The following is a 12,166-nucleotide window of genomic DNA, read 5'->3' as shown; positions in this document are numbered from 1 at the left end:
GTGAATCAAGAGTGCATTAGAGCAATAACAACAGTATTTTATACTTTTTTCCTCTTCTTCCTGTGCTTTTCCTCTCCCTTTGGTGCAGAGCGAATAGCACCCAAAACAGCCTTCAACGATTTATCCTCCTCCTTTTTAACTTCCTCCCCCTTGACCACCGCCCCCTCCTTCTCCTCGCTCACCGGTATCGTAACCAACGCAGCTTTTTTGATCTTCCTCCCAAGCGCAGCGTCAAACAACTCATCAATCTCATTCTCAGGCTTCCTCTTCCGCTTTTTCGGAGTCTCCTCCTTTATTTTTGTTTCCACATCTTTGACCTGCGGGGGAGGAGGCAAGGACGCTTTCTTCTTCTCAGACTGTGTGTTCCGCCATTCTTCAGGTCGGCGTTGGAGGAGGTACAGGTTCAGATTCCTCGCAAAGAATTTCCCGTAAAAGGATGCGGCGAGGGTTTGGTCGTGGGATATCAGTGACTTTGCTATTTTTTCCTGTTTTTCATATATATCACATCAACCCCACATAAAGTAGAAGGGGAGAAGGAAAGAACCTTGAGATACGTATCCGCAAACGCCCAACACCTATCCCCAACTCTACTTCCTATCCGATCATCGACGAGAAGGTGATAATGCCCTATAAAGCCCATCACGAACTGACGTTTGGCCTTCAAGGGTACGGTAGGTGAGTCGAGGAGGACGTCGTACACGCGTGATGCGGAGGAATCGTGGGCGATTTTTATACGATCTTCTATGGGTATGGAGTGTATGCTGTATGTGGGAAGGAAGGTTAGATTAGAAGCGGGAGAGGAAGAGGAGAGAGGGAGCACCTATCTAAAACAGGTTGATTGTGTGGTTCTGGGAGACGGAGGAAGGATTGGAGGAGCACTGAGCCTTGGATTTTGGGTGTTAGTGGAGATTGGGAGGGTGGTTGGGGACGACCGCGGTGGTAGTTTTGTTGCTGTTGTTCGTCTTTTTTGTGGGTAGGACCTGAGGCGAGGGCGGTTTTGTAATCCTGTTCGAGCGGACGTCAGAAAAAGCTTTGGAGTTAGCTAATCAATGTGAACACCTACTTGGAGAGGTAACAACATGAGAACACAAGGCACCAGTAGCAGACGACCTTCAGTACTCTCGAGGTTGAAAGCCAGATATGTGGCCTGTTCAATGATAAGCTCAAGCAATCGAAAGAAGAGAGAGAAAAAACTCACTTCAACAATTTCCTCGCCAAGAGCTTGCAAAATAGCAGCTCTATCAATAGCAGCACGCAACACTCCCGTCCTCGAAGTACCTAACCATCAACTTTCAGTTCATTTTCAGAGTTAAACGGCTCATAGAACTTACTGATCAATTTATGCCACGTATTTCTCAACTCCGCACACACCTCCAATAACTGACCTTCAGACACCCGTTCTAGCGCCTTGGCAAGGACGAAGTTCGCAACGGGGTGAACTGCCAATCTCGGCAGTGCGCCTTTGAAATATATAGCCCACAGTTTGTCGAATGCAGAGGGCGGACAGCGAAAAGTGATGATTTCAAGGATGTGCGATGATGAAGGATCTCGAAGGAGCGTTCCTAGATAATCAGAGGCTTCAGGCATGGTTGAGGGATCATTTTCTAGTGAGTAAAGTATTTTAGTTAGGCATGATGATGATAAATTACAAAACACAAAGAAACTCACGACAATCAGTGATCAATCCAACCATAACCCTATCCATGAGCGACCCCGGCTCATTAGCCATACCTTGGTCAGCCTCGACCTCCAAAAGAACCTATAAACACCGTCAAAAACCAGATTTGAACGAAAAAAAGACGAAATAAGAACGAACCTGTAGCCCCGGACCGGCAACTTTACTAGCAGCCATCGCCCTTACCTCGTTCTCCCCAAGCTGATCCCTGAAAACTTGTACGAACCGCCTGGCCATCTCCGTAAACTCCAAAGGGGCGCTTTTGAGCGGGATGGACTTTCCCTTGCCTTCGTTGGAATTGGAAAAGACGGATTTCATGGGTCCTTGCTTGGCTTTCCACGCTGCACTTTTCTTGGATCTCACAGCCGAGGAGTCGTCTTCCGAGGAAGAGGAAGAGGAGAGGGTGGGGGAGAGAAGGAGGAGAAGGCTGCGCATTACGTGGGATGCGAATGGGTCCATTATTAGTGAGGGGAAGGTTGGGAGGAGTTCCTGAGTGAAGGAAGGTTAGTGGGTGAAGAGGGGATAATGAAGGGATTTAAGAGAACCTCGGAAACGTCTAGGATTAGTTGAGTTAGTGTTCGAAGTTCGCCCTTGTCTGGTGAATCGGGCACGGATGGGAAGATGCCTTTCGTCTAAAATGAACAGAGATATTAAATCGACTAGTATAAGAAACATAGAGCCCAAGCAAGCACACACCTCTCTAGACACCGTATCCCTAGCCACAGAAAACAAGGTCTGGCAGACATGCGACGCGAACCGATGCTTCACAAGCGTTTCATACCTGTCCCCGCAAATCAAACGGTCAAAAGTTGTGGTATATACACACGTACAATAACAACTCACGAACCAGCCAAACTATCCACGAACACCCGCCTCACAAAGTCGTCCATGGAATAAAACATTCGTTCCAGGATAACGGAACAGTCGGGGTCCGTAGCCATTTGTTTTTCTTTCCCTTGCATCTCTTTTAAAGCTGCGACGAAGAACAGCCGACGTTCTATAAAACGTTAACGTTAACGTAACGTTGCATTAGAAAGTGAGTTGCGAGGGGAAAAGTCCGAACGAACCTTCGTTGGGATCTACGTCCCCACCCTCCTCCTCCTCCTCACGATACCCACGGCTTTCCTGCCACTCCCGGATCTGCACATCAACAGTCCGGAAATACGCCTTCACATCCGCGTCGATGTACCCATACGGCGCTTCGGGGTTAATTTCCTCGGTTTGTTTCGACGAGGAAAGTATCCAGGATGGTGTTTGGCCGGTTTCTTCTTGTGCAGCAGGAAGTGGTGGTGGGTGATAGGGTTGTTGTTCCAGTTCTTCCGCTTGCTTTTTATGTTTCTTTCCTCTTTTTCGGTTCTCGCGCGGCATGATTGGACGTTGGGAGAGGAAAGACTCAAATTCAAGGATTGGAAGAAAAGATTGAGCACGTGATGCGACTACCTCTGCATGGAGGCGAAAACTCATTTGAAAGTAAACCTCAATCGATACAAGATCCCAGTAGCATTGAAATGAGTTACAAGCATCCGGGGTATGACGGGCATAGGACACAGACTAATACCAGAACTTAATAATTCATAGCCCGATCATCTTCTAGCCCTCTTGACTCCCTCCTTCGCAAAAAAAGTCAGATGGTTCGTCGGTAAGGCGAGAAAAGATTCATACCTCCCCATTCAAATAATCCTCCGAATCACCCCTCCCGTCTCCTCCGCTAGACGGAGACACATTCCTTTCTCTCCGTTTTTTCGGCGGAGAAAAAACGGGTGGAGGTGAAGGCGCAGGAACGTCCACGTCCATATTTTCATCGCGTCCGTCGGCGACAAAAGAAGAAGGCCAGGGCCACACGTTCAGTTTGCCGTCCTCTCCTCCAGTGACCAGGACGTTTTCTTCCTCGTCATACAACAGAGACCGCACAACCCCAACGTGGCCTGCCGTCCATAGGTTATGCAACGTCCAAGGCGCATCGTTTACTGAAGGATTGGAGTTTGTAAGTAGCGCGATGTCTCCCCTGCATCAAAAAATTATCAGCAATCCAACTGGTAAGGTCGAAAAGAGAAAAATTTACTCATTAGATCCAGTGAAGACGTTCAACACCCCCCTCTTAGCATCACACGTAACCAAATAATCCGTCACCCACGTTCTCTGCTGGGTATGGACCGACGGTTCCCTAATATCCACACTCATCAGCCGGTCAAGCTCTTCCGACCAAGTACTAAACGTCTCCATATCGCTCGCAGCCCAAATCGCCGCTTCCCCACTCCCATCTCTCCTCGTCGTAATCCAACCCGCCTGCGACACGCTACATCCCCAATTACCTACCCCAACCACCGCTTCGTCCTCGTCGTCTTCGTTTGGGTTGGACGTGCTCACTAACCCGTCCGAGGAGGCTGAGAGGATGAGGGTACCGGACTCGTTGAATTCAAGCGCGGTTATATCGTCCGAATGCGTTGACCCGTGTGTGCGCAGGGGCGTTGCGGGTTGGCGAGGGTCCCAGTATAGGATGAGTGCGTCGTCGGATTGGAGGTCCGTACCAGCTGCGACGGTGTACCCGTCCGGCGAAACCGCGCAGCATAAAAGCGCATGTGGTTTACCGGGGTTCGTCACTATGTGGGGGGGGTTCAGAGTCATGGAGTTGAATTGAAGGTTAATCACTTTTTATGCTGTGCGAATTTGAGCGATCGTCCCATACTTTGACGCTCCCGTCTTTTCCGGACGATATGAGTGATTTTTTGGAGATGCCTGCGATGGTGTTGATGGCGCATAGGGAGGTTGTAGCTGATTCATGGCCTGGGAGGGATTGTATTCTCTGCAAAGTGGATTTATCGAATATCTCGATGACATTTGAAGGTGCTGAGGTGGAGGCGGCATAATACCCGGGCAAAGAGGAAATGGAGAGGATGTACGCGTTGGAAGATACTTTGCTGGTGCGCAATGTCCTGGATGATTCCGAGAGATACGGCGACTCGATGAGGACCATCTTTTCGCGATATGTTGACTTGTTTGGCCTAAATATGTGTACCTTGTGCTTACAAAGCCATCCGTCCCTGCTGTACCTTTTCTGTTCAACAAGCAGAGCTCTTCGTTCCCCTGTCTTCAACTGACTGTTCTCTACCCTAAAGCCTTTCTCCCAGCCAACAAAGCTGCCCCACATTCATTTTTGAACTTTGAGTTCGTTTCTAAAGCGCTTCTCTCCGCAGAAGTACCCTTTTTTCGCCATCCCTCCCTGTTCACCTCCAGTCGCAAGGACGAATTTTCTTGACGTCGTGTACTGCCGGTATTTTCTGTGCTTCATCTTTATCTCTGTAATATGGCCCGCCCAGGTAAGCCGCATCTACCACAAACACGAAAACACCTTGCTGATAGCGTACCCGTGTAGCTCCTCGTCTGCACAGGTTGCCGCCACATCGTCGGGACTACACCTTGATCCCGGCCCCACTCGGTACGTCCCTCCACCCTTGTTTCATCCTACGCTAACCAACACTCTATACAGACCTCTCCCTTCCCCTCGCTTCAGAAAAATCGCCTCTTCCCGCGATAATAGTGACACCCTCTTCCCCGTCCTCCACACGCGACTTTTCCATCGCTTTCCTTGCGCCCCCTCAAAAACCATCCATCAAAGACCGCTTCCTCTCATCCTTACCATTTCAATCAACATCTTCGTCGTCCATCCACTTTAAAACCCGTTCAACGATCATCATCCTCCTCCTCTTTTTCATCCTCCTCTGCCACGTCGCCACGCACAGACTCGCGTCAAGAAGTAGGCCCCACTTGGACTTTGCGGTTCAGACTGGCGCCACTGCGCATGTTGTTGGTGTCCCGAAGGGCTGGTTCAACTTTCGTGCGCTTTTTGGGGAGGATGGGCCTGGGGATCAGGTGCCGCGTGATTTTATCGTCACGGAACTGGGGGCGAGGTGACTTGCCAATGTTGAGTATTTAATGGTGGATAACCCACCTGTGGATGTTTTACTGACATTATGATTAACTTATTGATTTTATGGATGGGGTGAGTTCATTGTGGACGTTTCGAGATGTGTTTATGTTGTTTTTGGGACGCTTTGAATGCATTGTTGTTTCCACTTCATTTCAGACGCCCATAAAGACCTCGATAACCTTGTTCACCTGTAGGCTGTTCGCGGACTGACGTTGCTTCACAACCAATACCCATTCTGCAAGCTCTTATCAATTCGACTGGTATGTGAACTGATTGATAAACTTCAGACCTGGACTATTCCACCAGTTACGTGTTCTCTCCATTGTTGCCCATCTTTCATTTCCTCGTTGTCGAGGTCCAATGACTGGTAGCTCAGCCGGACGTTTGTGTTGTTTTTGGGACGCTTTGAATGCATTGTTGTTTCCACTTCATTTCAGACGCCCATAAAGCCCTCCATAACCTTGTTCACCCCTTCTAGGCTGTTCGCGGACTGGCGTCGCTTCACAACCGATACCCATTCTGCAAGCTCTTATCGATTCGCCGCGTACGCCCATTTACATCCTTTCACTCTCATGGTGATCTGGCTGTGCTTGATTCCACGTCCATTCCCTGACAACTGTTAAGCTTACTACTGGTACCAGTAACCCAAATGGGTACTTCAAAGTTCACGTAAACTCGCATTTCATCAGATAGGGTGAGGACACTGTCGATATAATTTTGGAGCACTGAGCATGGCCATCATGCCAATGTGCACCAAGTAGACAAAGGACGGAATTAGAGTGCGTTGAGAGTGCGCTTTTCCGTGTCTTTTCCGAGCGTCAATTTATCAGGAACTGGTTCCGCTCTGTGACAATCATGGGACAAAGCAGCGCGTCGGGATGCGATGCGGCATGCCTGAATGTACGCATACATGTATCGTTGACCTGAACGTGTGATATCGATGAGAGGGACCCGTACACTGCCGCACCGATTTTGATGTTGTGCGCACTGCATTTTCTATTTCTACAGATTTTACCTAGGCTGGTGACCAGGAAGAAAGGCAGAGGACGACAAAAGGAGCCAGAATTTTATCTGTCCTCGAGGCTGGGCCGCCGAGGGATTTCTGAGAACAGGTGACGGATGACTGTTTTGATTTGTTTTTTTGCTTCCCTGTTTACCTCCCAAATCCCGCCTTGCAATTTGATTCCCGTCCGCCTAACGTCCGAACAATGCCAAGAAAAAATTTCAGCATCCTCCCTCGTCCTCTCCAAAATAAAAACAACGTTGTTTGCAAAGCCGTATGTATATACGGAGCAGAACAATAGGAAAACCGAATTTCCCCAAGGTTGATTCCACAATAAGCATCATCTCGTTGCGACGCACGACGAATTTCTACTTTGTCCAGATTCGGAGATTCTGGTGATCGAGGACTCATAGGTATGAAATTGAAAGCTAAAATCTCGACTGGCTCGCTCTTTCTCCTCGGGCACAGCAGAACAATAATGATAAGCCCCTTCTCGAGTGTGGGTCGACTATCAAATCGTGTGTGCAATTTCTTCAGACTTTCAGTGATCCCGCCATGCCAAGACACCTGGCATCCCGCAAACCATCTCAGGAACGCGTCGTGGCAGTTCTAGCCCTACTTACTTATTCATTTATCGGATATGTGCTCGTCCCTGGATCTAAAGATTGCTCTTCACCTTTTCCCCATAAATTCGGATCTAGACATTCAAAGGCTTTCCCTCCCATCCTAAGCCTTCCCACCACTCGTTGAAAGTCCTCCCTCCTCCTCTTCCCCAAATTCAAGTATGGTTGAAGTGAACAAATTCCTTTCGTTGTCGCGGACCATCGTCTTTAGTGCGTGCCGCCGTTTCTGGATTCTTTTTTATTTATTTTACTTCCTCGACTGACAACCTTTTTTTTAGTCGCGACGAGTGTGATGGGTCTTGCGGTCCTAGCTATGAGCGCGCACATCGTTTCGTGGACGAATTCGATCGTTAGTGGTGCTTATTTCCAGTACGCTGCGTTGTCACTGGCTACTGGGCTCCTCACCATTCTCTCATTACCCGCTATGTATGTAACGCGTCTTTTCCTCCATTCATACGCGATGAATCCTCTAAAAAAATTTTTTTGTCAGGCTCATGATCTCCATTGGGCGCAAGGGCGCCCTGACGTCCATGGTTGTCGTCGAGCTGGCCTGGTTGTGGTTCCTTTGGATTATGTGGGTCGCCTCCGCGGGTAACGTCGCCAGCACTGTGTGGATTGGCAACTGTGGCCGTGCCAAGGGCATCGTTGCGACTATCTGTGCTGAAACTCAGACTATTGAGGCCCTGGGTTTCATCAACTGGTTCTTGAGTACGTTTTCCTACCTTGTTCGGTTCCTAGTTCATTTTTTCAACCTTTTCTTTCGCAGTTATGGCGTATACCATCACCCTCCTCATATTCACCGTCATGGCGCACATGAAGGGCCACTCCAACGTCTGGACCAGTTCGGTGCGCGAATACGACTTCACCGCTCCCGCCGTCATCTCCGCCCCCGTTCAGCCCTCATACGAGGTCAAGATGGACAACACTGGCATCTCGCAGTTCTCGGCTCCCCAAAGCCAATTCCCTTCGCCCCAAGCCCAGTATCCCCCATATAACCCTGGTACACCCGTCAGCGGCTACGCGGGCACCCCACCACCACAGCAACAACCGATGAGCCCTTATCCCCAGGTGTAAAATGACATTGCAAAACTCTCCTCTCGCTTACTTATCTATTATATGTGTGTGATGGTTGAGGGATCTCCTGGGCAGTCGTGATCCGAAGTTATTTCTCGGTGCTAATATCTACTTTCTCGAAGGTTGCGATTGATGATGGAAAGATAATTGGGATGTCCTTTTTTGTGATAGCTACACATGTATACCTTGTCGAATATTTGTTGAATGTTCAATTGTTGCTTTCAGGACTAAAAACTTATTCCACTCGAAAACACAACATAAAGGCTTCCCTCTGCTTCGGTAAAATCGATTTTTGACGAAGATTTCTCCTTCAACCTAAGTAGAAATCTGGTTGCGTATGCGAGACAGAAACAGGGAGCACATCCACCCTTTATCATGGTTTTCGGTTCCACTTCATGAGAATGATTATGAGGTAACTGGGAACCTGAAGGCTCTGAAGGGCAGCTGGTAACACTTCTGCGATTCGTGATGTGATAAGTAGAGATGATCTTCACTGTGGTATGTAAATGGACGCAATACTCTCCAGCCTGTTTAGATGTCATTTGGATGTCATCGGTCGGAAAAAAGGAATCTTAAAAGAGGTGCTCCAGTTAGAGACGGGTGGCAATTATCCAAAGATTTCATGCAATGGGCCATAATGCTTGTACAATTGGTACATAATAAGAAACTGAGAGGGGGGGAGGGGAATAAACAATAAAATCAAACGACGGCAATTAGGGCTCATTGAGAAACGCGTCGAGTTCCGCGTCCAACTCTTCCTGTGTTTTCCTCGGTCTCTCCGTCCGACCACCATTCCTCTCTGTTTTGGGTCTCCCACTCCTCCGGGGATTATCTCTCCTTCTCCCACCCCGTCTACTATGCTCCAATGAAGGTCCCCACTCCAGTTTTTCTGTAGACTCTATTCGGTCACCCACGCTGTCCATGGCAAGCGCCCCCCGCGCCCGACGTGGTAGACGCGCAGTGATCCGAGACGCTAGGTCGGGTGTATTGTCAGAGTGCATGCGCAGGACCGAAGTTCGTTCAAGTAACGTCCGCCCATCGTCGGCAATATAGTCGGACCGCATCTTCGAAGGAGGTGAGGGATCTCTGGCGGGTTCCACGACCTCCTCAACCACCTCGTCGTCGTCCGCAGCGAGGAACGCGTCCAACTCGTCATCAAGTTGCGCTCGCTCCAATTCTTCATCAACGCCTCCGTCTTCCCTTCGCCTCCGTTTTGGAGGGGGCAAATCCCGGCCGTTGAAAAGCTCTTTCCCAGCCGCCGTTCCGTGCTTCTTGTAAAACTGGCTCTGGTTCTTCGCGCCCTTCTTCTTGACATCCTCCGTCCTAGCCCAGCGCATGCGAATGACGCCCTTCAAGCCCTCCCCCTTCCCCAGACTCTTGTTGATGCGTTCTTCTGGTGGCCAGAGAGCGATGGGGATGGACTTTGCGGTGATGCATCCTTCGAAATCGGGTTCTTCTGATGCTGATTTTAGGAGGTACCGGTAGGCGAGGCGGGCGGATGCTTTGGTTTCGAATACGAGGATGCAGGTGGTGTCGTCGACCCATTCGAGCCCCATGGGGTGCGTGTCAAAGTGTGTTGCGTAGGCGAATATTCGTGTTGTTGGTAAGTGGGCTATAGGAGACCCTTGGAATAAGAGAGCGTTTGCTCTGTATGTTGTGTCTATTTCATTATCAATAATTGAATTTTATGTAGAGAGAGAGACAGAAGAACACAGACCCTCTCCGATCGAGTCGTCCTCCTCCATGGTAACGTCTTCCTCTTCTTCTTCTTCGGCATGCTTACGCTGACCAGTTCAAGAGAGGGAGAGCGAGGGAGGGAGAGAGAGAAAAGAGGGTTGTGGGCATATCAGGACTTGTTCTCGACACACGCCCAAGACATGCTACCAGCGCACCTTGCCGATTCTGCCTGTTGCTACAGACGTTTCTGCGAGTAAATAAACTTTGCTGGTGCCGATGCGGTTAGCAAGGGATGCTGCGTCGTTGTCGGAGTGGGTGGGGAGCTGCTCCTCGTAGGCGATGTTGTCGTCGTAGGAGAGTGGCACGAGGAGATCGGGGGAGACGCCGTCAGGAAAGTTGTCCATTGTAAAAGAGGAGGAGGAGGAGGGAGAGGAAGTTGTGAACAAGGATGTTGCAAGTCAATAAACACAAAAGTCCCAAAAAAGTCCCGTGAGCGCAAAACATTACAAGTCGACCACCACCATTCATGTCGGATTCTGGAGAGCCAGTCGTGAGCAAGAACAAAGCCCATCGGAAGGATAAGCGTAAGCGAATTTTCATAGCTTTTACTCGTCGAGTCCTCAAATTTTCTTATAGCATGGGACACGGATGATATTGACCAGTAAGTGGGTTCTGCTTTTTCTTCTATCGGTACCACAGCTCACCTGCTCTTCTAGTGTAAGTTATCTGTTACCTCGAGTTGGCAGCTCACGAACGTATTGGCAGTGGAAAGTCGACCCATTCCAGCCGACGGACAACAAGGCTGGTGCGTTCACTGAAGAATCGTCCTTTGCTACGCTTTTCCCCAAGTACCGAGAAAAATACCTTCGTGAAGTCTGGAGTGCGGTTACTCGAGCATTGGATACACATGTAACGTTTTTTCACGTATGCGTATGCCGCTGTCTGCGTATTCATGGATGGTTTAACAGGGAGTAGCATGCACACTTGATTTGGTCCATGGTTCCATGTCCGTGAAGACGACGAGAAAAACCTACGACCCTTACATTATTCTCAAAGCCCGCGATATGATCAAACTTTTGGCGCGTGGTGTGGCTGTCTCGCAAGCGGTAAAGATTTTGGACGACGCGGTTGCGTGTGATATCATCAAGATTGGGACGTTGGTGCGGAACAAGGAGAGGTTTGTGAAGCGGAGGCAGAGGATTATTGGACCGGATGGGAGTACGCTCAAGGTGAGTTGGGCTTCTTATCTGAAGTAACAGAAACAAAACTAATGGAGAGTAGGCCATTGAACTATTGACGAATTGTTATGTGCTGGTGCAAGGAAGCACAGTGAGCGTGATGGGTCCTTACAAGTCGCTCAAGGAGGTTCGACGAATAGTTCTCGATTGTATGAAAAACATACATCCCATATACCGCATAAAGGCTAGTAAAAAAACCTACACACTCCTACAAAAAACATGTTTTGACAACCGCACAGGAGCTCATGATCCGGCGCGAGCTGGCGAAAGACCCTAAACTCGCAACGGAGTCTTGGGATCGGTTCCTCCCACAATTTAGAAAACGGCATCTCAAGACATCGGAGAAGACGGCAAAGAAGAACGAGAAACTTGAAGGGAAGAAGGAGGCGTGGAAGGCGGCGGGCATGGGCGCGGAGGAGATTGCGAAGAAGGAAAAACCGGCAAAGAAAGTTTACACGCCTTTCCCGCCTGCGCAGCAACCTCGCAAGGCCAGTCTTTCTTTTTTTGCACGATTTTTATGTTCTTTTGCTGATGTGAATGTGTAGGTCGATCTGCAATTGGAGTCGGGAGAGTACTTCCTCAAGGCGACTGAGAGGGAAGCTCAGGAAACGGAGAAGAGAAAACAAAAGGTACTTTTTCCTTGTTTTACCTCAATGCGTAACGCTGACTCCTTCCGCAGCAAGCAGAAACGACAGAAAAACGCCGTGCGGAACGCGCAGAGGCCTTCATCGCGCCTGTGGAAAAAGCCGAGCAGACTGTTGAAGAGAAAAAGAGGCATCGCAAGCGGACGGCAATGGAGCTGGAGATGGATGCTGAGGAACCTGATGGGGTCGAAAAAAGCAAAAAGAAGAAAAAGAAAAGACATGAGAAGAAGGGTGGTGGTGATGATGATGATTCATGATGAGTCCCTTGAGAATGGTATATTTTTGATAGGGGTCTTTAATGAGA

At 49.2% G+C, this 12,166-nt stretch overlaps 6 protein-coding genes across 6 annotated transcripts; 3 read left to right on the top strand and 3 right to left on the bottom strand.

Moving 5' to 3' along the window:
- Positions 1–38: 38 nt before the first annotated feature.
- On the bottom strand, positions 39–3,043 carry LACBIDRAFT_303745 (uncharacterized protein; the record flags this gene model as incomplete). The annotated part of the gene is made up of 12 exons (XM_001884247.1): positions 39–485; positions 545–761; positions 821–1,005; positions 1,064–1,147; positions 1,199–1,278; positions 1,332–1,604; positions 1,669–1,759; positions 1,817–2,164; positions 2,221–2,307; positions 2,372–2,456; positions 2,519–2,672; positions 2,743–3,043. The coding sequence occupies 12 exons, from the start codon at positions 3,041–3,043 to the stop codon at positions 39–41; spliced, it is 2,352 nt and encodes a 783-aa protein (XP_001884282.1).
- Positions 3,044–3,258: 215 nt separating this feature from the next.
- LACBIDRAFT_303744 (uncharacterized protein) lies at positions 3,259–4,649 on the bottom strand (the record flags this gene model as incomplete). Its single annotated transcript, XM_001884246.1, has 4 exons — positions 3,259–3,285; positions 3,338–3,680; positions 3,738–4,275; positions 4,325–4,649. The coding sequence occupies 4 exons, from the start codon at positions 4,647–4,649 to the stop codon at positions 3,259–3,261; spliced, it is 1,233 nt and encodes a 410-aa protein (XP_001884281.1).
- A 126-nt stretch (positions 4,650–4,775) lies between these two features.
- On the top strand, positions 4,776–5,752 carry LACBIDRAFT_294927 (uncharacterized protein). Its single transcript, XM_001884379.1, has 3 exons — positions 4,776–4,992; positions 5,049–5,111; positions 5,163–5,752. Exons 1-3 carry the CDS (start codon positions 4,980–4,982, stop codon positions 5,585–5,587), a joined length of 501 nt encoding a protein of 166 aa, XP_001884414.1. The 5' UTR covers positions 4,776–4,979; the 3' UTR covers positions 5,588–5,752.
- A 1,591-nt stretch (positions 5,753–7,343) lies between these two features.
- On the top strand, positions 7,344–8,303 carry LACBIDRAFT_294926 (uncharacterized protein; the record flags this gene model as incomplete). The annotated part of the gene is made up of 4 exons (XM_001884378.1): positions 7,344–7,439; positions 7,508–7,655; positions 7,720–7,937; positions 7,996–8,303. The coding sequence occupies exons 1-4, from the start codon at positions 7,391–7,393 to the stop codon at positions 8,301–8,303; spliced, it is 723 nt and encodes a 240-aa protein (XP_001884413.1). The 5' UTR covers positions 7,344–7,390.
- Positions 8,304–9,016: 713 nt separating this feature from the next.
- Positions 9,017–10,384, bottom strand: LACBIDRAFT_294925 (uncharacterized protein; the record flags this gene model as incomplete). The annotated part of the gene is made up of 3 exons (XM_001884245.1): positions 9,017–9,963; positions 10,021–10,087; positions 10,196–10,384. The coding sequence occupies 3 exons, from the start codon at positions 10,382–10,384 to the stop codon at positions 9,017–9,019; spliced, it is 1,203 nt and encodes a 400-aa protein (XP_001884280.1).
- A 122-nt stretch (positions 10,385–10,506) lies between these two features.
- LACBIDRAFT_303740 (90S preribosome/SSU processome component KRR1) lies at positions 10,507–12,119 on the top strand (the record flags this gene model as incomplete). Its single annotated transcript, XM_001884377.1, has 8 exons — positions 10,507–10,564; positions 10,617–10,641; positions 10,697–10,889; positions 10,949–11,209; positions 11,262–11,402; positions 11,458–11,706; positions 11,764–11,847; positions 11,898–12,119. 8 exons carry the CDS (start codon positions 10,507–10,509, stop codon positions 12,117–12,119), a joined length of 1,233 nt encoding a protein of 410 aa, XP_001884412.1.
- Positions 12,120–12,166: the final 47 nt, after the last annotated feature.

Source organism: Laccaria bicolor, genomic scaffold, assembly GCF_000143565.1.
Source record: "Laccaria bicolor S238N-H82 LACBIscaffold_25 genomic scaffold, whole genome shotgun sequence".
Lineage (NCBI taxonomy): Eukaryota > Fungi > Basidiomycota > Agaricomycetes > Agaricales > Hydnangiaceae > Laccaria > Laccaria bicolor.
This window is presented reverse-complemented; position numbering and strand designations above follow the sequence as displayed.